This window comes from Pyrus communis, chromosome 16 (genome assembly GCF_041283825.1).
Source record: "Pyrus communis isolate YQ-2024b chromosome 16, ASM4128382v1, whole genome shotgun sequence".
NCBI classification, from domain to species: Eukaryota; Viridiplantae; Streptophyta; class Magnoliopsida; order Rosales; family Rosaceae; genus Pyrus; species Pyrus communis.
In genome coordinates this window covers 12,979,471-13,005,062 of record NC_142580.1, presented here as the reverse complement: position 1 = coordinate 13,005,062, position 25,592 = coordinate 12,979,471, and the positions used below count along the sequence as shown (strand labels likewise).

Below are 25,592 nucleotides of genomic sequence, written 5' to 3'. Positions count from 1 at the left end.
GGCATTCAAGGTTAATACACAAGACCTAAAGATCAACCACTTCAAACTAAGCCGTCAAAGTTTCCTATCTACTATTTGTTTATCTTTAATTTGGGTTTACTGAAATAGCATCACATACAATGGCAGCATCAGCTTCCATGCAATCGCTTCTAGCTAGCTCGGTAGTTTATGGAGCTGGAAGGAGCAGATCAGTGAGAGTTAGCCACCTTGTTCCTGCTAATAGGTTCCGCCACATGGTTGTCCGCTCAACGGCCGAGGTAACTACCACGTCTTTGCATGTCTAGTTTGGTCATTTGATTAACATCATAATCATATATATTGTACAAAATATCCTAGTTAACCATGTACTTAATTTGATTAATCTTCTTTCATTTGCAAAATGGTCAGAAGGAGCAACCATCTTCTACAACACCAGAGGCATCCAAAATCCCACCACCGCCTCCTACACCTACACCTTTTCCTCCTCGTCCAAAGAAGGCCAGCACTAAGTTCTCAGATGTGTTTGCATTCAGTGGGCCAGCCCCGGAGAGAATCAACGGCAGACTTGCAATGGTAGGGTTTGTTTCAGCTTTGGCAGTGGAGCTATCCAAGGGCCAGGATGTGTTTTCTCAGATCTCCGACGGTGGAGTTTCGTTATTCCTTGGAACTAGTATTTTGCTCTCAGTGGCATCTGCGATTCCTCTATTCAAAGGAGTCAGCGTGGAGTCCAAATCAAATGGGCTCATGACGTCTGATGCCGAGCTCTGGAACGGAAGGTTGGCCATGTTAGGTTTGGTTGCTTTGGCGTTCACTGAGTATGTGAAGGGAGGGACTCTTGTTTGATTAGGTCCTAATTAGTACGGGTGTTTTGTAGCTTTAATTATTCCTTCGAAAAGCTTCCACATGTAATTAGGGTTTACCAGTTTTTATAAGAAATTTTTCACTCCAGAGATGTAATTTAGTGCACACTTAATATTATGATGCATAAAAACTTCATTTTAATCATTCATCAAGATGACTTTTAAACTAAAACCATGAGTAAAATAAAAAATTAATTTTGATCCACTGATACATTAATCACCTTATATATTAATTATATTTTGATGTTTTAATTATTTCTCATTTTCTTCTTAATTTTAATATATTAAGTATATTCCATTATAATTATAATTTTCATTTCATTCTTGTTATACATTATATTTTTGTATACTTTGTCTACTTTATTTAGGTATATTATTCAATTAATGTATTTTAGTATATCCATTTTGGTACACACATTTAGGTATATTAATTTAATATAATATAATTCAATGTAATACATTTCGGTACAAGCATTTAGGTACATTAATTCAATGTAATACATTTCGGTACACACATTTTGGTACATTAATTCAATATAATATATTTCGGTACATACATTGAGTCTTTCATGTTTGAGGAATGTTAATTAAAATTAATACATTAATTCAATGTAATACATTTCGGTACACACATTTTGGTACATTAATTCAATATAATATATTTCGGTACATACATTGAGTCTTTCATATTTGAGGAATATTAATTAAAATTAATAAATTAAAAACATTAGTTAGAAATATATTAAAAAGTGTATATTAATAAATTCAAATATTTAATGGGAAACATTGAATATACACATTAATTAATTTGAATTAAGGACACATTAAGCGACTATATTCAATATGTAATATAACATTAGATTTTTATGAAATTTCAATCTTTTTTAAGGACTAAAGTTAAAAAAATAAAAAAAATAAAAACCCATAAATATAACCCTTATGCTTTTTCCTGCTTAAATTTTGGAAATTAGTTTTGGTAGAGATAGTCTCTGTCAAATATCAATTGTGGATGAAAAAAGAAAAAACACATGTTTTGTCATGCCCCGATCCCGACATACGTCCAGGATCGACATGTGACGTTATCAAGTATTCGTATATCTAACATACTTCGCCTCCGAAATATGGCAAAGCACAACTCAAGCATTGATTCGCATAGTAATTTTTCGTACACTTTATGGCTACATTTAATGTGACATCCCACATCGTCCAGGGGAGTGATCCTTAAATGTATATTCTCATCCCTACGTAGCACGAGGCCTTTTGGGAGCTCACTGGCCTCGGGTTCTGTAGGAACTCTAAAGTTAAGCGAGAAAGGGGCTTGAGCAATCCCATGATGGGTGACCCACTGGGAAGTTGCTCGTGAGTTCCCAAAGACAAAACCGTGAGGGCGTGGTCGGGGCCAAAAGCGGACAATATCGTGCTACGGTGGTGGAGGGGGCCGGGAATTGATTCGCCCCAGGCCTGGATGTGACAATTGGTTCCGTAGGAACTCCGAAGTTAAGCGAGAAGGGGGCTTGAGCAATCCCATGATGGGTGACCCACTAGGAAGTTTCTCGTGAGTTTCTAAAAGGCCTCGTGCTAGGTAGGGATGAGAATATACATTTAAGGATCACTCCCTTGGGCGATGTGGGATGTCACATTTAACCTCGTTATTAGATTGCCTATGTACCCTAAATAAGGATCAAGCCATTCGTAGTTTGTCATTCCTCAAACTCGACTCTTTTCGTAAAATACTTCGAGCAGAAAAGATAGGGTACCACACTACACATCAACCATATGCCAAACACAAGTATCATCTTGTCATGCACGCATGTATGCTATTCCCACACATACGCTTTCCAATTCATCCTTCATATAAATCACTATGTTTCACATAATACCGCAATTCATGGTATGCAACATCTCAAAATAAATAATAAAAAAAAAAAAATCACAATGTTATCCTCTAGCCACAATGGTCACTGAGTCTAATCATAATAACAACAATCACAACCAACATTATTCCACAGTCACATCAATCAATAACACATGTCATATACCAAAATGCAGGGTTAGAGTGACGCAGTTCGGCCGAAGCTTACATCTCTAAAGTTGATATCAAATCAAAGTAACCAACAAGTTAAACGATGTGATTTTGGACCACTCAACGAAATCCATCAACATCGGGTTCCAGACCACTCAACGGAACCAAGACACCAAAAGGGATTCTGGACCACTCAACGGAATCAAGACGCCAAGGGGGATTCCAGACCTCTCAACGAAATCCAAACCATGATACGATTCCGGACCATCACTCAATGGAATCCAAGTGGATACGATTCCAGACCATCACTTAACAGAATTGCGGAGTAGAAGGGATTCCGAACCATCACTCAATGGAATTGAGCAGAAGGCCAAGGGACATATCAATGACTCGAATGAACAAAACATGAACCAAGTGCTCAATTTACAAAGACTCAACGAAATGAAACAAGGCGCCAGTACTAAATTGAGAATGGGTCAACAAAGCGAGAAGTGCAACAATATCAAAGCAACAAATCCCCATCACAATGGGTTAACGGTCCACTACTAGCCCTCACATTTCACAAGCAATTCAATATGCATTTCAAATCACATGTCACAAACATTTCCAATGCACAAGTCAAATCGCATTTTCAACAGAAAACACATTTATAAAACCAAGTCATATCCACAAAGGATACTAAATACAGAAACAGGGTAATAACTATACCACATATATTAAAGTCACTCATATTCCATCACATTAGGCCAAACATACAAATCAACCACATTCCACAACAAATTCAATACACAAATCAAATCACATAAAATAAACAAGCATATCACAATGTAATGTCATCAATATGTAAATCGAGGAAGACACGCCATCATGCTGAGCCTAATAAGCTTCATGGAGTCTCAACAACATTCTATCAACAACACGCTAGAAGAACTCCGACTAGTTGATTAAAAGCCAACCGTCGATTAAGGTCGAGAGTAGGGTCCACAACCCTAGAAAGGATTTCGAGATCAATTCGAAAACGTTACTTGTGACCTCGAAAGGTCCACGAATTTTAAATAATTAATTTCCAAACTTCAAACTTCGTAACTAGTTTAATTAAAGTCTAAATTCAAATAAATTAATATAAATTCTTCAAAAATAGTATAAAATCTCAACAATACAAACACGTAGATTATAACAGTAAAATCTAGGAACGAGATTTCACATGTTTCCTATGAGTTTTAATATGACTTCTTTCTTCTTGACAATTTAAAAGTGCCTTAAAAAAGTCCTACTATGTCAAGACTGGCTTCTGGCAGGAAAGAATTCAACCAAACACGGGACTCAGAAGATTGACCACCAGCAGCAAGGGCATCGGCAACCATCATCTGTCAAGACCCGTTTGTATCAAAGAATCGTCAATAATATTGTTATTTTTGTGTGACTAACATAAAAATTATTGATCCACATGACAACAACAAATGGTCATCCAAAGAGTACTGCTGGTGTGACTGTGATATTGACCTAACTCTCAAAGAGACGGCACATGGTGTACAAAGTACTGGTGTGATGTTAGTCTAATTGCCTTACCTTTGATATGATTGTCAAAGTAGGTCGTGGATAATTTGAGTAATTGTGACGAGTTTAGTATTGTAGACAAGTTATTTTGACCATCCATGCCAATTAATATTGGGATGTGCTATCTACACACCTCTTTTTACTTCTCACACATCATTTGTTAATTTCTATCCGTTGATCTTTTTCAATTCATTCGATCCGACGACCAAAAATTAGAAAAGTGTGAAAAATAAAAAAGGGTGTGTGAATATCACAATTCTTAATATTTAGTCGGTATAGAAAGATTCCAAGTACTCCAAGTTTTTTTTTTAGAATCTCTTTCCAAGTATTCCTAGGTATTCCTCCACCTTTGACCCTGAGCCTCTGTCTCGTAATCGCGTGCCTCTTCGTTTCACATGTCTAAACCAACTTAACCGATTTTCTCTCATTTTATCTTCAATTTCAGCTACTCCTATTTTACCTATGCCACTTAAATTATAAAATATAAATTTGTTTTCTTGGGAGATAACCATGTTGTTTGTCCTTATCAATTATAACATACAAAATAATATATTATGTGACTTGTTTTTCGGATACCTGTGAAAATTTTTCAAACAATGGAAGATAAAAGAAAGGAATGGAAGATAAAAGAAAGTTCCTTCTATTAGGCCAGTAGATTTTGCGAACAATGGAGAAAATGAGGCCGCCTTAATTATATTCAGAGCCGATCAAATGTACGGAGGCCTAGGATGAAAATAAAATGAGGCCTTCTTGAATAAGATATTTTTTTCCTTCTTATCAAGGATAAGGTGAATGACGAAAATTTAAGGTATACTCGCACAGAGAATATACTTTATGTGTGTGAACAATCTCTCTTAATAAGTGTATTTTTTTTTAATATTACATAATTACTGTTTTGTCCTCCTTATGTAAATATTGTGCATCAAAAGTGAGGGTAAAATTAGAAAAATAAGTATATGATTGTCATTTTCTCAAAAAAAAGAGGGTAAAAAAAGGAAAAATAGGGATATGATTGTCATTTTGTTAAAAGGTACAAAATTACTATTTTACCCTCATTTTGTCAATAATGTGTATCAAAAGTGAGGGCAAAATAGGAAAAAAAGAGAAAAAAAGTTAACAATAAGGGTTCTCTTAATAATATAGAAGTATAGATAATAAGAATATTAATAAGAATACGAAGAAAACATGAAGCGTAATTGAGAATTAATGAGGCCCAAAACGCATATACCATGCACCTAGCTACATATATGGAAAAGACCAGCACAAAGGTGTCCTAGCTATAATACAAATGCAATTATACAAGTGACTGAGAGAGTGAGAGTAATCATGTAACATTTTTCTTCCCGACGAAAATGAAGCATAAAGATCCGTCCTCTGGTGCAATTGTGTCGGCTATTGCTATATGGTGTCCCCTAGCTGAAAGCTTGAAACTAGTCGTGGCCCCGTACGTGAGACATCCGCCTTTTGCTCAAAATATCGAAAAAAAAGAAAAAAAAAAGAAAAAAAAAGAGGGTAAAGACCCAACAAAAAAGTTGGGCAAGCAACACTGGATCAAGAGGGCGGGTCGGTTGTTACATGTGAAATGTCAGTTTCTGTAGGATTATGTACCGAAATATTATCTGTGAAGCCTTTTAATTTGTTTTCCTTTTTATAATGTTTTTAGATTTCATTTTTTTTTTCGGGTGCTGAATGCTGCAAATTTCTACTTTTCTCTGCCTCCTTCCCTTCTACTTGCACTAGTTGCGACAGAGAGAGAGGGAAAGGGAAGAGTGGGGATCTCACCGCCATAGATTACGTCGCCGGTAAATTTGTAATTTTTGTTACTGTTATTTGTTAATTAATCCTTTTTTTATTTTTTTATTTTTAAGGTCAGTGAATTAATCAGTTAATAGTGTTGCTGTCAATGATTTAGTTTAGTTAATCAGTTAATAATGCTGCTGCTAATGATTTAGTTTTAGTATAACGATGCTGTTAATGATTTGGTTTTGAGTTTAAATCTGATTAGCGAAAATCGGAGGGTTTAAGGTTATGCACTTGCTTTGGATGTGACTGCCAGAGAAATTCAAGTTTCTGCTAAGGTAATTATCGATAATTCGATTGTTTAATGCGATCAAACGTGGTAGTCAAAAGTTAAATTTTATGGCTACAAGTTTCTAATTAGAATACTAATGCTGCAATTCATGATGATCAATATGTTTTGACTTAAACAATTACTGTAAATGTATTGTTGCTTTGTGATGAATGAGTTATCTTTTGCATATAAGACTTTTTGTTTCTCGATACTATGTCTAAAATAGAGATTTCAAAGAAAAACGTTGATCCAGTATAAGCCAGTTGTGATTTTGTAGTTTTTATATGTTTCCAGATAAAAGTTAGGATCTGCAGAGATTAGAAAGTGAAAAAGGGCAAGGGAAAGCAATGTTGACTCACGAAAGATGGTTCAAGTCTCTGTCCAAAAAGGGCAAAGGAAAGCGATGCTGACTCACGAAAGATGGTTTCAGTCTTTGTCCAACAACATCGATACTGTCCCCACTTGGCTACCTCTTTAATCCTTTAGGTGTGGGATTTTAATCCAAAAAGTCTTGGTGACAGTTAGAGGGGGTAATTCTATTTAAAGGGCTTGTTCTCAAGCCTTCTGGCCGATGTGGGATAGAGGAATTCTAACACTCTCATTTTATGGGTCACATGTGAAGTTCTACACATCGGCAAACCACGTGGAGCCAAGCCAGGGCTCACTTGTTCGCGCTGGGCCAGTGGCACGTGGCATCTCTTGGTCTACGTGGAGCCATGTCGGGGGTCACCCATTCGTGAGGGGCCAAAGGGGACTCACCTATTCACGTGGATGTACGGACCCGTCTCCATGCTCTGATACCATCTTAAATTTCAGGTAGACGGGTCATGAACCCACACATGGCATCTCTTAGCCTACGTAGAGCCATGTTGGGGCTCACCCATTCGCGTGGGGCCAAAGGGGACCCACCCATTCATATGGATGTACGGGCCTGTCTCATGGCTTTGATACCATCTTAAATTTCAGGTAGACGGGTCATGGACGCACTCCAACAACACTAATATTGTCCCCACTTGGCCACCTGCTTAATCCGTCAGGTGTGGGGTTTTAATATAAAAGGCCTCGGTGATAGTTAAAGTGGAGTAATTCTCTTTAAAGAGCTTGTTCTCAAACCTTCTAACCGATGTGGGACAAAGGAATTCTAACATGTATGCTTAGTCCGTAAGAGAAGAAGAGAAAATGAAAACCACACCAAACAACTCGCTTTTAAAGCTCTTTTTCTTTTTCTCTTTTGACATAATCTATCTTTGTTAGATTGCTAGGGGGCTGAACTGTGTGAGGGCCATGTATGTTTTATTACGGTCGTATCTATAGCTTTGGGAACCGGAGAAAAGAAGTGGAACAAACCATTTGCATGGCAGAGGCCGACTTGATTCTTTCTCGAATTTGTAGTGCACAAAAATGGCTTAGTATATATGTGTAGGCGATGAGAGAATGCAAATGTGAAATCTAGTTCTCAGATTTCACTGTTATAATCTACGTATTTATATTATTGAGATTTTATATTATTTTCGAGAATTTATATTGATTTATTTGAAATTAGATTTCAATTAAACTAATTACGAAAAGTGAAGTTTAGAAAATTATTATTTACTCGTTGACCTTTCGAGGGCACAAGTAACGTTTTCGAATAAGTCTCGAAGCCACGAGCGCACAGGCGAAAACTGTTCGTGAGTTCGGGTTATAACGATATAGTTACGGACGTTTAAAATTGTGAAACTTTAGATTGTGAAAATTATTTAATTTCCACTAGAGGGTAAAAGGCCCAAATTTATAATTTGGGTTAAGGGAACCGGCTAGGGGGGATTAGAAAAGGGGGAATGAGGAGGAAGAGGAAAAAAAAAAAGAAAAGGGGGAAGAAGACAAAAAAGAAAAAGAAAAAGGAAGAAAGAAACCTTCCCCTCCCGTCCGTACACCCGCGCCCCTACCCGAGCAAATTTCGGCAATTTTCGCCATCTTTTCGATTGCACAACCACCATTAACCACCTGCAATCTCTTCCAATACCTCCCTTTACCTTTCTCGTCCAAGATTGAAGGGTTTTGGGTCCAAAACCATGTAAAAACAGTACAGGTGACCCATGGAGTTTTGACGGCGATTCCGCCGTTCCGGTGAGTATCACCATGCACCATCACCCTTAATCAACTCCCCTTGGACCCAGGAACAAGACCCAACAGGTTGTAGGGGCGTTGGAACACCAAGGAAGTCGAATTGAAGAACACCCACCTTAGGGTTCCGGCAGTTCGTGGCCAGTTAGAGGTGTTTTCCGGCCAAATTGGCCTTGACCGCAGGTATAAAGTTTACTCTACTTGTTGAGAATTTCATTCTTGTGAAATTTGAGAATTTTTGGAAAAAATCGAATTTTCCGATACGTAACATTTGATTTATGAAATGCTGTTGGTTGAATATATTTTCGATAAGGTCCGTCACTTAAATATTCTAGCAATTGATGATCTTTCCATTGAATTGACACCAAATTTTAGTATGCTATTGTATATATGGTTTACGGACCTTAGGGTATTACTAGTGAAAATCTAGTGGGCCTATATTGGTTTGAGTGACTTGAATATATGAGACACAATTATTATCTTAACTTCTTGTATTGGTATCAATTGTGATTAAGAATTGGTCTTATGAATATGATTTCTATTGAAATGTGATTTTATATATTTAGTCATAGACCTATGCTTATTAAATAGGATTTGGCTTGTGCACTGATGATGTTTGGGACATTTATGTGTTTAATTATCTTTTTAATAATGTGATTGATGATTATGATGAATATTATGATAATTATGGAATTTAAATATTGTTTGATAGTTATGTGGATATGATTACCAACTGTATATCTATTTGAACTTGGCATTCTACCTAGCATGAGATGGAGATGGAAGTCAGGAGATGAGTTAGGTACTTTATTGGATTTTGGTAGAAATAGTAATTAAGGGAATTCCTTGTGTTGTGCTCCATTTGACTTGATGCTGGTTGATATGTGGAATCGATAGCATGTATGCGTATAATTATGTTTAATGTGTGAGGATGAGGTTGCACCACGTAGTTGTGGTACATGGGTGATCATGCTTGGTATATCCGTGATAGGTGATCACTGCCTGCACGATGAGTTTTTGCCCGTGGTCCTGCTTGGTATATCAGCGATGGGGGACCATACGCATTCTAGAGGTGATAATGATTAGTTGTACATGATACATTTTTAGGCGATCATATTTGGTTTGGTTCCGTTGAGTAGTCCGGAACCCGAGGTTGTTGAATTTCATGGAGTGGCCTAAAATCCTGTTGTTTGGAGAAGTAGGCTTGGCCTAACTATGCCACTTTATCCTTAGTTTCATATATATATATATATATATATATATATATATTTGTGTCAATGGTTTCGAGAGTCTTGTGAATTAAGAAAAGATGTTGGACGTCTGAGTGACTCCTTCGGGATTTTCTATCAACCGATTATGATTTCGTAAGGTATGGATTTAGAAGATATGAGAATTTATTACTTTGATCAAATTAATTAATTAATGCGGTTAGAGAATGGTTTTGTGTTTCGTTGACTCTTAAATATGATGTTTGTTGTGAATTGCGATATCATGTTGTGACATCATGATTTATATGTTGGATGGGAGAGAAATCATGTTTTCATGGGGGTTGGTTATGTAGCCTGAGTCCAGGAATTGCAAGTTGTCAGATTATAATAAATGATTGAGGAATGCTATGCTTTTCTGCTTGAACTTAGTGGAATAAACGTCTGGTTTTGTGGAAATAAACTACGAATGGCTTGATCCCTATTCGAGGGTACGTAAGTAGTCTAATGAGAAGGCTAGATGCAACCATAAGGTAAACGAAAATTTCCTTGCAATTTGATTCTTGAATTGTGATTGCCATAATCCTGAGATGGGGGTATGAGAGATATACGAGTATTTGGGTAACATCACGTGTCGATCTTGAACTTATGTCGGGATTGGGGCGTGACAGCATATATGCAAATGCTGTATTAGATATGATTCCTTTACAGAGTTTGGTGCTTACATTTGTAGTTTTAAGATCAGTGTGGATGTTTCATAACATTGAAGGATCCCCTATTCCAAGAATTGTTATTGCATTCGATTTCGTGATTTGAATAGTGAAATATATCTATGAACTGTCTTTTGTCTTGGTCAAAATATAAGTTTATATTGTACTAATGAATTATTTCGAGTATATATTTAAATGCGGCTGGTGAACTTGGACTGAGTTTGATATGTTGATCGCTTGAAGCGAATTGCTTTGTAGCTATGATTTGATTTTCAAGAGATTGATTCACTGTCTTAGGCATCCTAATTTCTAAGAAATTTATTGAGCTAAGTTGTTTTTAGTAGGAAATTATGGTTGCTGGTGTTATCAATGGATTGAGTCTTTCTATTTGCTATGATTATATATCTAAACAAGCATGACCTTAAATTAGGTGCAAATGACAAATTTTGTTCACAAAAGAAAATGGATAGGTGTATGGTTATTAATCTTTGTTTTTCTTCCATTACGTTATCTGATTTTTTGGTTGTTACTGCTGTGAAATCAAATCCGTTCGATGCATTGTGCTTCCAGCAGAAGCGCGACATTCATGAACTATTTTCTTTCAATTGCTCCTTAAACATAAGAGGACATACTAGCATAACTCTTTCAATTGCTCCTTAAACATAAGAGGACATACTAGCATAAACTCTTTGGCACAAGGTAGAATAAAACTTGTGTAATTGACTCATTTTTCATGTCATGTCATGTTGGTTTGGTGAAGTTTATTTGGACTGTTATGAACCTATAATTCTGTTATCCAAATTGCAGCATATAAACTTGGTTGTTTCTTTTTGACGCCATTGCGGCACAAATGTTGTTCCTACATTAAGTAATTTTCTTTATATTGAAATTTAATAAATTTAATTTTCCCTTCTATCCAAATGTATTAAAGTAATTTTGAGTTGTATGACATGACTGTTCAATTATGGCCTTGGCGGAGGCCCCTTGCAGTTTACTGAACATTTCACCTAGGCCTTAAGCTTTCATATTTTTCGTTAGACCAAATTAGTTGTGTTGGATTTAAAATATTTCTAAAATCTCTTGTCTTTTGGTCTGGCTTTGGTCATTTAACTAAAATTTTATTAGATTTGGTCCTTGAATTTGAAGTCTCTGAGTTGCTAATGGATTTACTTTGGAAATTTCATAAATTTGGTTTTGTACTGAAAGTTGGAGTTGAGAATATATGGAATATAGTTGTTGGATTGGTGTTTGTACTATAGAAACTTAGATGTGGTTACCCCCTTTTCATTGACTTCCACGGATGCAATATTTGTTAGAGCTTATGAGACAAGAACGGATTGTGTGAGAGGTGTAATTGTTGGGGCGGAGGGTACTCCTTACCACGGTCTCTTCTTCTTTGATGTTTGCTTCCCCAGTGGCTATCCAGATGTACCACCAGTATGTGATAATTTTGAACGCCTAGAATTGGTTTATATTTGTTTACATCTATGGCCTAACCGGGAACTCCGTTATACAGAATGTCTACTACCACTCTGGTGGCCTTCGATTTAATCCAAATTTGTACAATTGTGGAAAAGTATGCCTTATTCTTGGTTCTGAAAAGACCAAATTGCATGTGTATTTGGCGGTTTTCTGCATTTTTTGCATCTTCATTTTCCTACTTTTGTGGTCTTTGCTTTCATTTTACTGGAACTACCCTTGTTCTTTCTCATGGTCCTTAAACATGTGCAAGTTTTGTATTTTTCTGATGGATTATACTATTGGGAACGTAGTTACTTTTATTTTTTATATTTGTTTGTTGGGTTTGTTGTTTTCGGAAAATTATTTAAACTCTGTAATCTGTATATAGAGTGTTAAATGAGTATATTATTAATGGGTTGAATTTTGTTTTAGAAGGGACTATTACATGTTTTGTGCCAATTTGGCTGCCATAGTAAGATTACTTCATGGAACAGTGTAATTGTTGTGGCATGTTAATGTCAAATCTTTTCTTAATTTAATTTCAGAGAAATGTGTTTAACTGTAGTGTTATACGATGAAGTTAGCATCCTTATACAATAACCAAAAATTTATGTGAAGAGAACCAAGAATTTTGAAACCAATTACATTGGCTTAAGAATTGCTTAGGGGACAACTTGCACTCCTGAAAGCTTATTAGTATTCGTTTTGCGGCAATATATTTTGTATCTAAAATTTGTTCTTTATGCTAAAATGTTCAAGGATGTACTTGATTTAATGCATTTTCTCTGTTTGCTATCTGGGTTTTATGTGATTGTTTATTTTTGGCTATGGAGTTGTGTAGTTTAGGTTTGGAGTATCAAAAATGCGATGTTTTAATCTTTCTTAATAGTTCCCATTTGCATTTGTGGACAGACCAGTTGAGGGAGGTGACATTGCAGGAAGAGAACGCTGCATATGAAAGGGCAATATCGTGTGAAAATAAAATACAAGAGAAAATTCAAGAAGCAGATTTGTTGAAGAGGAAGCTAATGGTGAGACTTGAGTATATCCTTTTTTTGTTAATGGGGACCAACACTCTTTCTGAAAATGTATGATTTTTGTTATCAGGAGATGGAAGAGAATGAAAGGAATTTGAGATATGAACTCGAAAATGCACAAACCGCATTGGATGCCAGTCGATCTGGTCAATCAGATGAATCCATTGGTGACCCGAAGACAGCAGTTGAAACCGAAAATGACGTAGAAGCTGTAAAGAAGGCTATACTTGAAAAATTAGAGGAGACGAAAAAAGAATGGGAGTTTTAATGAAAAATCCACGGTAATGTTCACTCTAATGAAAAACCACATTTTTACACTAAAAAGTTAATCCTGGTACTATTCACTTTACCCTTTATTTTGTCCTTATCATTAAAACTCAAAGTTTTCAAATCATTTTCATCAGTTTTCTTAAAAAGAAATTGGTCAATTTCATTTTTGCTTTCGATCTTACAGTGTTTTCGTCTTCGTTCATTGCAAATGTGTTTGTATTTTGAATTTATTTTTATCCCGATTACTGAAAAGATGTTCTGATCTCTTAGAGTTCAATGGAAGCACTCGAATCGATTGTGTGAATTTTATGATAAATTATGCAGTTTTGGGTTTTAAATTTTTACATGTCAGCTCAGTTGAATGTATATAAAGGCCAAGCAGCTTATCTTATCGACCTCATTCTCTTATGTGTTCCTCTGTTGATTATGTTGAATTTATTCAGGTTAAATATGTTTTATTCATAGAGTTACGCCTAATGCGTTCAGTTCACATATTAACGCGCAGGTGTATTTTCTAGGAAGCTCTATTTGTAAAGATGTATTCTGGACTATCCTCTTCTCATCATTAAAATATAAAATAAAATCATCTGTTTTTTATTTATCAATGATTGATGCTTTAATTTTTAATTTGTTCTAGTAAAAAACCACACAATCAATCTCATTCCAGTATTGCTATCATGTGAAGAGACTATGAGGTAAACTTATTAAAAGAAAAGCAAAAATACATATGTCAAGAGGGACCTTAAACAGCTATATGAACAACGAATCATAACCACTTGCAACAAAACCTACATAACAAGGAAGCTGATGAAAATTATGCTTCGATTTTCACTCAACTGCCATAATTTTTTGAAACATATTAATTAATCTGATATATAGAAGAAAGTGCCGAACTATACACATATATATACAATCATAACACAGCAATATAAAGCTCAACTTTGTGCTAATTAGAATTTCTTTGTGTTGGGCATGCAAATAGTGCTAATTAGAATTTCTTTGTGGTGGGCATGCAATAATCTAGCTGCATTACTGAAAATATTAGAGAAGTTAAACCTTGAAAAATTATTGTGATAAGATTTATGACTTGTTCTTTGTGCTGTGTTTGGGGAGCCACGTCTCTTAAACCACCATGCATGTATGTGGACAAAGACAACAACAAATGCCCACAAAACTCTCCAAGCTATCAAATAAATGCAAGTAATGACTGCGAGAGAGGAATAGACTTGTTTCACAAAGATATATCACTACAGTAACATTGTGTGTCAATAACACATTAATTTCTTTCTACAAACCCCTCTTTCGGCGAGGGTAGTCATAACTCATGAGCAGTTACAATACAAATGTCGTCCCTCTAGTTGAAACATTTGAACAATGTGACCTCATAAATCACTGCCTAGCACATCGTCCCTCAGACCACCGAGTGTGGACAAGAGAACGCGTGTCACAATGTTGCCAAAATATCCACCGCCCATTTGTTTCCCATTCTTAAGGCCGCTGCACCATAAAACCCTACACAAGACTCAACTCTGATAACATCGATCAAGAACAAGCATCTTCAACAAAGCACTAGTTTCCTTCTTGAATCTGAATTGCTTGCATTAGTGCTTAACAATTACACTGTATACTGCAAATTATAATGGCAGCATCAGCTTCCATGCAATCGCTTCTAGCTAGCTCGGTAGTTTATGTTGTTCCTTGGAACTAGTATTTTGCTCTCAGTTGCATCCGTGATTCCTCTTTTCAAAGGAGTCGGCGTGGAGTCCAAATCAAATGGGATCATGACGTCAGATGCTGAGCTCTGGAACGGAAGGTTGGCCATGTTAGGTTTGGTTGCTTTGGCCTTCACTGAGTATGTCAAGGGTGGGACTCTTGTTTGATTAGGTCTTGTAAAAGTATCTCCAATGTAATTGGAAAGAAGCTTAGGAGTTGTTTGGTATTCGATTTGAAAATTATCTCTAGTTCTTAAAACAATGAAAGTAACTAGTACTCATTAGTTTTAAAAAACGAAGAAATTGAATCCAAAAAAATACTAAACGAGCAGTAAATTAGGGAAAATTATTGTCATTTCATTGAAACTTAACGACTACAACAAACATTGAAACTAAGAACAAATAACAGCATGATTCAAATTCATAGTTTCTGCAATGCCATGGCAAGGGTAACATCATCCCAATTGGCAGCCGTTGGTGCTACTAACTTCGCATAGTCGTGGAAGAGCTTGAATCCGACCTGAAACCCCTCGCCACAATTCTCTCAATTTTTTCTCCAAACTTGCCCGACGCAGAAGGAAGCCTCTTACTGTCATCCTTGGCCTTTGCGGAAATGGCTTGCCCTTTTTGTCCGTCACGATCACCACCTGCAACCGAACCACTAGTAGCATCTGCATAACCATGCTCCTCCTCTTGTTCATTGTAATATTGAAAGATGAAATTGTAGCAAATAAGGTTCTAAAAAATGTTAGGCGCTAGTCGGGCGGCGGATAGGGGCCTAGTTGGGCGCCTAGCCGGATTTATATAAATTTATTATATATTTTGTAAATAAGTGCCTATTTACACCTAAAAAAAACTATACTTACATGGAGAATACACAAAGTATATACATCCAAAAAGACCTTGTATGTTTAGTTATTTACAAAAAAAAAAAAACCTAACCTAAAGATGATAAAAGATTCGACAACCAACTCCTAGATATTTTGTTTAATTTATTATATATTCTCATTTCTCCATCCATTATTTATTATGAAGTAATTTTCTTTATTCATTGAATGATTTCTGATTCTAACACCGAAACCCAATTACTCTCATCTTATTTTTGTTTATGCCGTCAATTCCAAAAGTCTCATCCCTTCTCTTCACTTCTCCCTACCCAAACCCAATTAATCTCATCTTTTTCTTTAAGCCGTCAATTCCAAAGTTCCATCCCTTCTCTTCACTTCTCCCTACCTAAACCCAATTACTCTTATCTTCTTTTTCTTTATGCCGTCAATTCCAAAGTCTCCATCCCTTCTCTTCGCTTCTCCCTTGGTTTAAGCAAGCCTTGCCCATTTACCCTCTCCCTGCGGTGTTGTCCTGTCATCAACCAAACAAGCCTTCATCTTCATCAAACCGCAGATCTCGACCAACCCAACCCAAAAATCAACTGAATTGTGTAGGTCAGTGCAGTGGTGATCCCCGATGGCGATGGTTTCAAGAAGTTCCAGACAGCTCCCTCTCTCTTCTTTCAACAACAAAATTGCAGATCTCTCTCCCTCAACAAATCACTCTCTTGTCGTCAATACAAATGAGTTTTTTTTTTTTTTTTTGGTTACAAAACCAAGATGCTGCCGTGGCTACCTAGCCTACGTTGCCCGCCCAACGGCCGCCACAGATTAATAGCCCTTCCGATTTGTTGAACAATTTCATAATAATCGTGGCGGAAGCCCGCCTAGGCGGCCGTCTAGCCCGCGTTTTAGAACACTAGCAAGTATGAAGCTTACGATGAGATAGAAAAATAGTGCATGTCAGACTGGCCCTCAACTTTATATAGACAGAATAATTGAACTGCAAATAGCAACGGATAGATTAACGGTAACATGTTGTGGGTACAAATACGACAAAAGGAGACAAAAGGAGACAACTTATCGGTACAAATATGACAAAAGGAGACAACTTATCGGTAGAAAATGAGCATCTTCTCTTTATTCACCATTACAAGGGAGATTTGGATTTTGGAATACATTTTCGTGAAAGACCTAGTTGCGTAGCGTTGCAAACATTTACACAGAAAAGAATGACAAGAATACATCTTTGCTACTATTTCACGTATTTACACATCCACTGACAAACCTCAATGTCTCGTCTTGCGGCATCTTTAAGTGTTGCATTTACGGATCAAGAAAGACTTGCTTCGTCGACTCCCCATTTACGTAATCGTTGGACTCCAGTTCATATTCACTCTGTTTCTGCACAACACCAAATAATTGTTACTAGAACAATAATCAAACATGCTGACGGAGAGAATATTAAGAGACTAAATCAACTAAAAACGGGACTATGCAAATCAAATTTCATGAAAGTATACGCATATATGCCTTTGCCAGTATATGATGCTTGCAGATATGTACATACTTCGGAAGGAGGATCAACTGGAAACAAATTTATGGATCGAGGATTGAAATTGAGTGTGCTGCAAACACATGAAAGAAAACAGATGTCAGTTAAAAAGATGACCCAAAGACAGCACTTAATCGCAACTGCACTCAACCCGCAAGGGATGCAAAATGGATAATAAGATTCATAATTAAATTGATGAACATCCAACATGTTCAATATTAACACGGGAAGTTCTGCACTCTGCAAAATTGACTAATATATAACCTATTTCAAATAAGGACGCGGGGGAGGGGGGGGGGGGTGTGGGGAATGAGCACATTGTTGCTTTTTATTTTTTTCCCCTCTATAAGGAGAGAAGACAGTTTACCAGCGGGATAGAACTAGCTGCCACAGGTACGGAATAAAGAACTCCTCCGGATGACTCTCTTGTTCATATGTGAACCGCAACTGAGTAAACATCTGAGAAAACAAGATTTTCATGACATTATAAACAATCTCCAGGTAGCAACTGCGCTCTCAGGCCAAATGAGAATTCATTCTTTTCATTTCTTTTCTTTTTTCACCTTCATCCCTTCACCCCGCCATGATCTGCAATTCATTATTATGACTTGGAGTACTTTCTCTACTGACCATTCACCATCCGTTCTCTGGGCATCCATGCGACTATTGAAAAAATTTAATACCTACAAAGCCAAACAAACAATACAATTCAAATACACTAAGAAAAAATGGTCCAAGTATTTGCCAAAACTTGCCCATTTATATAACAGGATATGCCACAAGTTCTGTAACATACAGTGTAGATGTTTTCAAGCAGCTCGCTGAAGCGTGGATGATTCCTGAAAGGCTGAAAAACCTCCTGCCTGTGCATTATTGCATATACAACCTGTCCATTGCATACAGTGAGGTATACGGAAAACATAAAACTTTACAATGTGATAGCATTAATAATTTTGTGTGAACAATATAACACTACACACACAGACCCCTGCTAGTGTACATGATAGTACCTCAGGATTTCGTGGCAGGGCATAAGTCAAAATTGCATTTAATATTTCAAGGACTAGTCTCAAGAAGTCGGTATATATATGCATCTCCGTTGACTGCAAATGGAAAAATTTTAGCTGAGTCGACAAAAGAACGTGAAAGGGTGACAATTACAAGTTAAGGAATTCTGTCATTACTGTATCATCTGCAAGTCCATTTCCTTCAAATGGGTTGCCTTTGGCTAATCGCATCTGCTTATCTCGCATTTCTGCTAATTTGTTATACCTAAATCAAATGTTACACAGAGAAATATTTTTAAATATGTTAACAAAAACCCATGCCAGAAGTGTATGAAAGAATAACATTGTAAACCACAAAACAAATAGAAATGAAAATATAAAGCTCATGGAAAACACCATAGACATAAAAGGGCATACTTTCGAGAGAGCATATAAAAAAGGCTGACCAATCTCTGGGATGCATATGCACTCAAACGGTGGACGTGAGGTGCCATGTTCGCCAAAGTTGCCAAACACGTTGTATGGAGATAAACATCCTATAACAATTTAACAAACCAGACATGATAATTAGGTAAGTTACAAATCTTCAAAGAAATGCTGCACATGAACATACCACCCAAAAACTATTGTCATGACTTTGTTAAAGTATTTAAAAGCTTAATCTCGAGGTTTTACATCCAATTGACATAAATATCAAGTCATATAAGCAATCTGACAATAACACTCGCAAGAAAATTAATGAAAGTTCACAGTGAAAATGGAAAGATGGATACCCGCAACTTAGATAGGTTATACTGCACTGTCCGTATCAGAGTAATGACCATTAAGGAACCAAGAGATGTCTGATGGAGGAGACGTTCTTTATACCATGGCACACTAGGAACTATCTGTTGACGTGATAAATACATTAATAGGAGCCTTATGTATAAAAATTTTGTGCTGGCTACCGCAGGTGATCCTTACCAATTTGTGAATGCTGGCATTAAAAGAAGAATCCTGACTAAGTATGAGAAGAATAATCAGCAACATGTAGATTTGATTAGGTGTCCTCTTTGGAGCATTGTATAAAGCTTCAAGAATAGGCATCAACTGTTTATTTCATAAAACATATTAGCATCAAGTTTTCATATCAATGTAGAAGCAAACAGAAATGACTAGTCCAAAATAACATGAAACACAAAATTGGTAAATCACTACCTATGAAATATAGCCAAAGACTAATACTTGAGCACATAATAAGGCAGAAAAACAATATGCATCTTAATAACATTTTTTCATGACATGATAAGCTTCTGTTCCATACCAGTGTATCTAAATCAGTTCGCACCAAGACATACTCCAGAAAAGCGGCATTCCCTTGCAACAAAGAGTAAAGTAAAAGAGCAGCAGCCTCATCAGCCAAGTACCTGCAGAAAACACAACAAAACTGTTTGGTGATACTCAAAAAACAAAAACGGGAAACAAACGTGGAGCAAGGTTGAAATAAGGAATAGAGATTATATCTGTTTGAATTAAGAATTAGAGATTTCTATTTTCGCTCTTGAATTGCAACTTGGAGGTTGAACAAGGATAACATATCGCAACCATGTAAATCAAGATGAAACCACAGAGGCATTTGACTCTAGGCAACAACCTATTGATAAATAGGTAATTCACCGATTATGTAGGAATCAAAGATATAAAAGTTATGTACAACCAAAAGAAAAAGATAAAAGAGCCATGCACATGAATACCACGTTGAACTAATTTGTCAGCTGTATACAAATTACAAAACGATATTCATTTTACCGCGGTTGGAGTAAATGGTACTCACTGGTATATGTCTACGTTGTATTTTTGACATCTCCCTTGGAGATGGTCTATAACAAAACATTTTTCCTCTCCCACACCAGTAAGATCTTATTAAACCCTAATTTGGTGTCAACAATCTTATTGTCTACATAATGATGCAGACAAAGAATTAGCCTATACTTGATAAATAGTAAATCTAATCTAAAAATAAAAGAATAAAAGGAAAGAGAGCCACTCACATCCCAAAAGCATCAAACAGAGAGGCAAAAGGTAACCTCAAAACTGGACCAATATGTGCATTACCCTCAGTATCTGCTCGATCAACTGCAAGCAAGGAACATATCTACTCAAGTTATGTGAATATACCTTCGAAATAAGATTACGTAAAGAGACAGACAAGAAAGTATCTCACATTCAACATCTGTTGCATGTTCCAACGCCTTGCAGTAAGGGTTGTCAGAAAAATGTGTACTCCCTTTCAAAAGGGAGTCTGAAGCAGTTGTATCATTACTTTTATCTGTAATTGGTTCATTGCCCACAACACATTTACGATAATGAATGAGAATAAGTAGCACGTGGAGACTACTGTCTGCCAACAGACTTCTTGAGCCTTCACCTCTTGAACTGACAAGAAAGTTGAATGGCAATAACATGAAATTTGCTGCATATCAAAAATTGATGTCAACAACTCCCTGAGAAATTGACGTTCACTACTGCCCAGGTAAACTATCTTTCCATAAGCAAACAATAAGTTTTAATAATGCATCAAGGATACCGCCATACCAGCTGCAGAACCAACTCTTTGTAAAACACCGGGCTGACTTCCTTCAGAATATACAGAATAAGATGCACTATTTAGGGATATGGAAGGTCCCGTAATGTAACTGAGGAGCAGTCTACGGACAACCAAGAGAACCAAAGAACTTTCCTGAGCATTGCAGAAGTGGTGTAAGATAATTGAAACAACGGAATATTTGGATGAAACACAACCCAAGAGTTTCATCAAGTAACCTGAGACATTGCTGCATCGATAAATGGGTTCACATCTTCCGGTCCTGGAGACGGCCCAGAAAGAAGCTGAGTTGACATCGCAACCAGCATGAAGTTAAGCAGCTCCAAATGAAGGAGGTACGTATCAGAACTGGTGACAAAGATGATACATAATTAGAAAAAACACAACATAATCTCAGTGATAAGGAACAAATGGGTGCTTGAGGATGTACCTTACATCTATTGACCCAATAAAGCTAAGCACACTATGCATAACAAATTCCTGAATGTTTAAATCTGCAAAATTGATAAACAAAAATAACTATAGATTTATGTTGTGGTCATATATATCATATTTTAAAATCAAATGAAGCCTAACCCAGGTAATAAAGATAAATAAACCAACAAAAAAGGAACATAAACATAATTGAACTCAGAAAGATGGTGGAGTACCCAGGTAATAAAGATAACCAAACCAAATAAAAGATAAAACACATGGTTGAACTCGGAAAGATGGTAGAGAAGGAAGGCAAAAACTTCAAAGATAACCAAACCAAATGAAAGATGAAACACAGACATAATTGAACTCAGAAGGATGGTAGAGAAGGAACGAGTTTGCAGAAGAAAAACAAAGTCTTCAGCAGCATGTAGACAACAGTCGTCATCAGCTTCATTCAAACCAATCTTCTCTTCAGTCCCTGTCACTAAGAGAACGAGATTTCCATGTCCAGAATCAACATGACAAAGGCATGATAAAACCCCAATTTTAGGGCAAGACAAGGAAAAGGCAAGACAAGGCAAGGCAAGACAAAGACCAATTAAGGCAAGGGAAGGCAAGTTAAATTCTGGCAAAGGCAAGGGCAAAGCAAGGCAAGGCAAAAGTAAAGTCAAGGGCAAAGTAAGGCAAAGGCAAGACAAAACCAATTAAGGCAAAGTAAGGCAAGGAAAGGCAACACAAAGCACAGGAAGGACAAAGTAGTGGAAGCATCATCTTATCACATCATCATGCATATGACATCCAGGTACTTGTGCGTGAACTTCATCAACAACATAATCATCGGCAGGTGTATGGCCTGTGGGTACACAAAGATATTTAGCTTCGCACACCCACAGGGAAGCAAGCACAATAGGGTTCAATCAAGGACCAAATTTGGCTCTGATGCCAAGTTAAACAAAGTATTTTAGAATTCCACACACCTCAGAAATCTTCTCCATATGGAGGTGTTTATAGAATACAAAATACAAACCAAATTGAACAAGTAAACCTATTCCCTTGTCTACTTTCCAACATAAAATGTCTAAAATACTAACACCTATTAACCAATCTGCATAGAAGTAGGTTCTATTTGATTCGCAAGACCACAGTTACCATCAGACTAGGAAGGAGAGTAAACTACCCTTTCACCTACCAAGTCTCATGACATTTTGAATAAAAAAATTATGACGGAATTTAAGTTGAACATTCAGATTTCATGAAGATTTCATAAGAAAATCATAAACGGGCTTTGACAGAAACTCATTCTTGGATTGATATTAATTATTGTCAACAGAATACAAGTGAAGTACCTTTTGAAATATCTGTTGGCATTGGCTCACTTTCATCAAGGGATAAATGCAACTCTTCAATCTTCTCGTCCTTTGCATTTTCAATGAAGTACTTTAGAAAGATGGATGAGATGTACACTGCATTTACAGCCTTCATATAAACAAGAGAACGCGCACTAGAAGAAGTTGAAATCGATTCTTGCAAACACCATGCCATGTGGATCAAAATCTTTGCAAGATGCCTGGTATGATAGTTGTTTTGTGCTGCAAATGAGAGAAAATGAGATACAGAAACATAAATATATATATATAAAAATATAACAAAGAGCCAGATAAGCACATGCATATAAGCTAACAGACGGTCAACTGGAAATGTGTTTAAAATGGATTCTCATGCACATTTCTAGAACTTACAAGAATTATGGGTGCATGTTTGGTACGAACAGAGTTACCAATCTCAAGATTCAAGAAGCATGACCAAATAATATCATCAAAACTTTACATAACCCTTTTGGAAAATGGGGAAGCTCAGCAAACAAATCATTCAATACCCAGAAGCAAATCACAATTTTTCACATTTTGCGGTAACCTTAAACAGTCATGGCTGAGTTTGTGATATATTTGCCAATTTGCAAATACTTACAGGATTTAAATTCTGAAAAATCTTGTATTCCCACAAATGGATTATGGGTTTGGATTCACCAGAGTTCATTCTTTTGGCTGGGTTATTTAGAAAGTCATCTGAAAAAGTGTTTTAAGTCACTGCTCAACCTATTAACCAACATCTAATATTTCTAGGAGTTCATTCCATAACAGTTTTAGGTTCCATTGTAGATATTTAACTTTCATAAGGAGAGATATGAATCTAATTTGATGACATAGGTGCTTTGACAATCTGACCAGAAAACATTCAGGTAGTGAGCAGCACTATGGCTGTTCTAAAATAAATACTATGATTTAATCTACCCCACTATTTCTATATACACTCGAGCAGAAGTTTGGACAATTCTCTTCTTCGCTTACTAATTGATAGAAGGAGTGATTGGTCGTATTGCTAAATGCTATTGAACTGGAGCTAGATATTCCTTTGCTCAAAACTTTATAGTCCTTATTTGTATCTACTATGGAAGAGTGAAATAGATAAAAAGCTTAAATGCTTTGAAAATAAGGCTCCCAGAAAGAAAAAAATTTAAATAAAATGAACAATAGCTTTTGACAACAGTATTCAACTACATATCAAAGAGCATTGGTGATGAAGGAGCATTCAACAAATTAGAGTTTTTCTACTTTCTTATGTGTGAGGCACAGCAACCTTGCAGTGATTCCAAGGTACCTTCAGGGTGATGCCAAAATTTTTCTAATTTCTCTACTGGAGTGATTCCAATGCACCTTTGGTGTGATGCCAAAGGCCAAAGTGAGTCCGGATCTTCTTCTAGATTCCTATCTATTTATACTACCCTACATCAATTGGGGGATCTCAGTAACCCACAGACGGTTTAGTATTTTTCTCAGTCTGACAACCAGTCCAACAGAAAGCCTCTTGTAGAAAGATCCTATTGCCTTGGTTTAACACAAGCTCAGAATTAAGCAGTTAGGTTAGCGTAGCAAGTCTCTAAAGACCGAATCTCGAACCAAAAGGTATTTTGTACATGAATGTATTCAATGTATGAGAAAAAAAAAAAACCAAATTCCGCACGGCACAAGTTTTTCTCCACTAATTTCTGCCCCAAGATAGTTGCTTTTTTTTAGTTATTTAATTAATTATTGTGCTCTGTGCAGTGGATTAAGTAATTTTGGGTCCATTGGGGGACAATTAACTGTCTCTAACAACGGTTTACACTCTAACAATCAAAATCTGTTAACCTACGTTGATCCTAATCCTTATTAGAACATTCATAATCAATATCCAAAACTACAAACCGACACAGTCATGGTTCGATTTCATCATTAATAATGCCAATGCCGTAGATAACAGAACCCTTATTGCATTTTTGGTGCGCAGTAATATAAAGGGAGCGTTTTGTTATATAGAGAGAGAGAGATTGACGAACCGAGAGTCTGGCAAGCTTGATGAACGCGGTCAGGCTGCCACTGGAGATTGAGAGGGAGTTCGAGGAGTTTATTCCAGAAATCGGAGGATATCGGAAACGACTCGTCGCCGATGAAGGTAGTAATAAGGTACTCCGCCGTGTCAAGTGGGCGCGCGGCGAAGCTGCTTCTGCTGCCCCAGCGCGGCGTAGAAGGCACGGCTCCCATTTCAACAAATGCAGAAAAGTCGTTTCGTATGCACCGAGTGAAGAAAATGAACCGACGACGACTAGGATAAAAGGGCCGGCGAGGAGATCTCGGAGTTGCAATTGGCGGAGGTCGTCAATGGCGATGGAATTACAGAGAGTGTTTGGGGTTTGGGGGTTTAGATCTTCGGCGGAGATTGAAATCGAGATTTGAGGCGTTTGGTCGCACCGGTGGAGAAGACGAAGAAAGAAAAGGGATGCTTGCAAAGGAAGGTGTGTTTTTAGCACTTTCCAGAGAGGTACAACTGCGAGTCTACGACTTTGGGAGCATTTATCGGTTTTGAAAAAAACGACAAAGCGTCGTCCAAATTTCATTTCATTGTACTCCCTTGTTTAATTTCCCTTTTTACCCTCTATAATAATTTTTAGGTATTTCTCAATTTTCTCTCCTACTTATATAAAAAGTTGTCAATTTTCTCTCTAAACTTTAATTTTGTCGGTTATCTTCCGAACTTTTATAATTAAGCAATTTCCTCTGGCATTAGATTTTGGAATTTTTCATCTAATTTTCTATCAATTTTGATCACTTGGCAAATGTTTAATGGTAATGAAATAATTTTATTCCTAATGTGAACAACATATTGCTTTTTTC

At 36.7% G+C, this 25,592-nt stretch overlaps 2 protein-coding genes and 1 long non-coding RNA gene across 3 annotated transcripts; 2 read left to right on the top strand and 1 right to left on the bottom strand.

Moving 5' to 3' along the window:
• Nucleotides 1–927, top strand: LOC137737063 (early light-induced protein 1, chloroplastic). The gene is made up of 2 exons (XM_088687248.1): nucleotides 1–257; nucleotides 388–927. Exons 1-2 carry the CDS (start codon nucleotides 120–122, stop codon nucleotides 820–822), a joined length of 573 nt encoding a protein of 190 aa, XP_088543374.1. The 5' UTR covers nucleotides 1–119; the 3' UTR covers nucleotides 823–927.
• Nucleotides 928–8,318: 7,391 nt separating this feature from the next.
• On the top strand, nucleotides 8,319–13,595 carry LOC148690000 (uncharacterized). Its single transcript, XR_015957965.1, has 3 exons — nucleotides 8,319–8,779; nucleotides 12,885–13,003; nucleotides 13,080–13,595. It is a non-coding gene; the product is annotated as an uncharacterized LOC148690000 (long non-coding RNA).
• Nucleotides 13,596–16,935: 3,340 nt separating this feature from the next.
• On the bottom strand, nucleotides 16,936–25,281 carry LOC137731381 (uncharacterized). The gene is made up of 18 exons (XM_068470490.2): nucleotides 24,758–25,281; nucleotides 22,728–22,970; nucleotides 21,395–21,458; nucleotides 21,183–21,312; nucleotides 20,955–21,099; nucleotides 20,584–20,832; nucleotides 20,411–20,495; nucleotides 19,684–19,786; nucleotides 19,344–19,469; nucleotides 19,154–19,267; nucleotides 18,798–18,916; nucleotides 18,558–18,645; nucleotides 18,384–18,476; nucleotides 18,170–18,259; nucleotides 17,937–18,056; nucleotides 17,741–17,832; nucleotides 17,389–17,446; nucleotides 16,936–17,222 (listed from the first exon to the last, which is right to left on the bottom strand). The coding sequence occupies exons 1-18, from the start codon at nucleotides 24,960–24,962 to the stop codon at nucleotides 17,145–17,147; spliced, it is 2,202 nt and encodes a 733-aa protein (XP_068326591.2). The 5' UTR covers nucleotides 24,963–25,281; the 3' UTR covers nucleotides 16,936–17,144.
• Between the last annotated feature and the right edge of the window lie 311 nt (nucleotides 25,282–25,592).

Excerpts from the sequence above, each read along its gene's own strand:
- LOC137737063 (XM_088687248.1), top strand. The coding sequence starts at position 120 with ATGGCAGCATCAGCTTCCATGCAATCGCTTCTAGCTAGCTCGGTAGTT. Across the intron at positions 258-387 it reads TTGTCCGCTCAACGGCCGAG|AAGGAGCAACCATCTTCTAC; the intron begins GTAACTACCACG and ends CAAAATGGTCAG.
- LOC137731381 (XM_068470490.2), bottom strand. The coding sequence starts at position 24,962 with ATGGGAGCCGTGCCTTCTACGCCGCGCTGGGGCAGCAGAAGCAGCTTC. Across the intron at positions 19,787-20,410 it reads CTGTTTGATGCTTTTGGGAT|GTACTTGGCTGATGAGGCTG; the intron begins GTGAGTGGCTCT and ends TGTTTTCTGCAG. Across the intron at positions 17,447-17,740 it reads CAGCTAGTTCTATCCCGCTG|CACACTCAATTTCAATCCTC; the intron begins GTAAACTGTCTT and ends ATGTGTTTGCAG.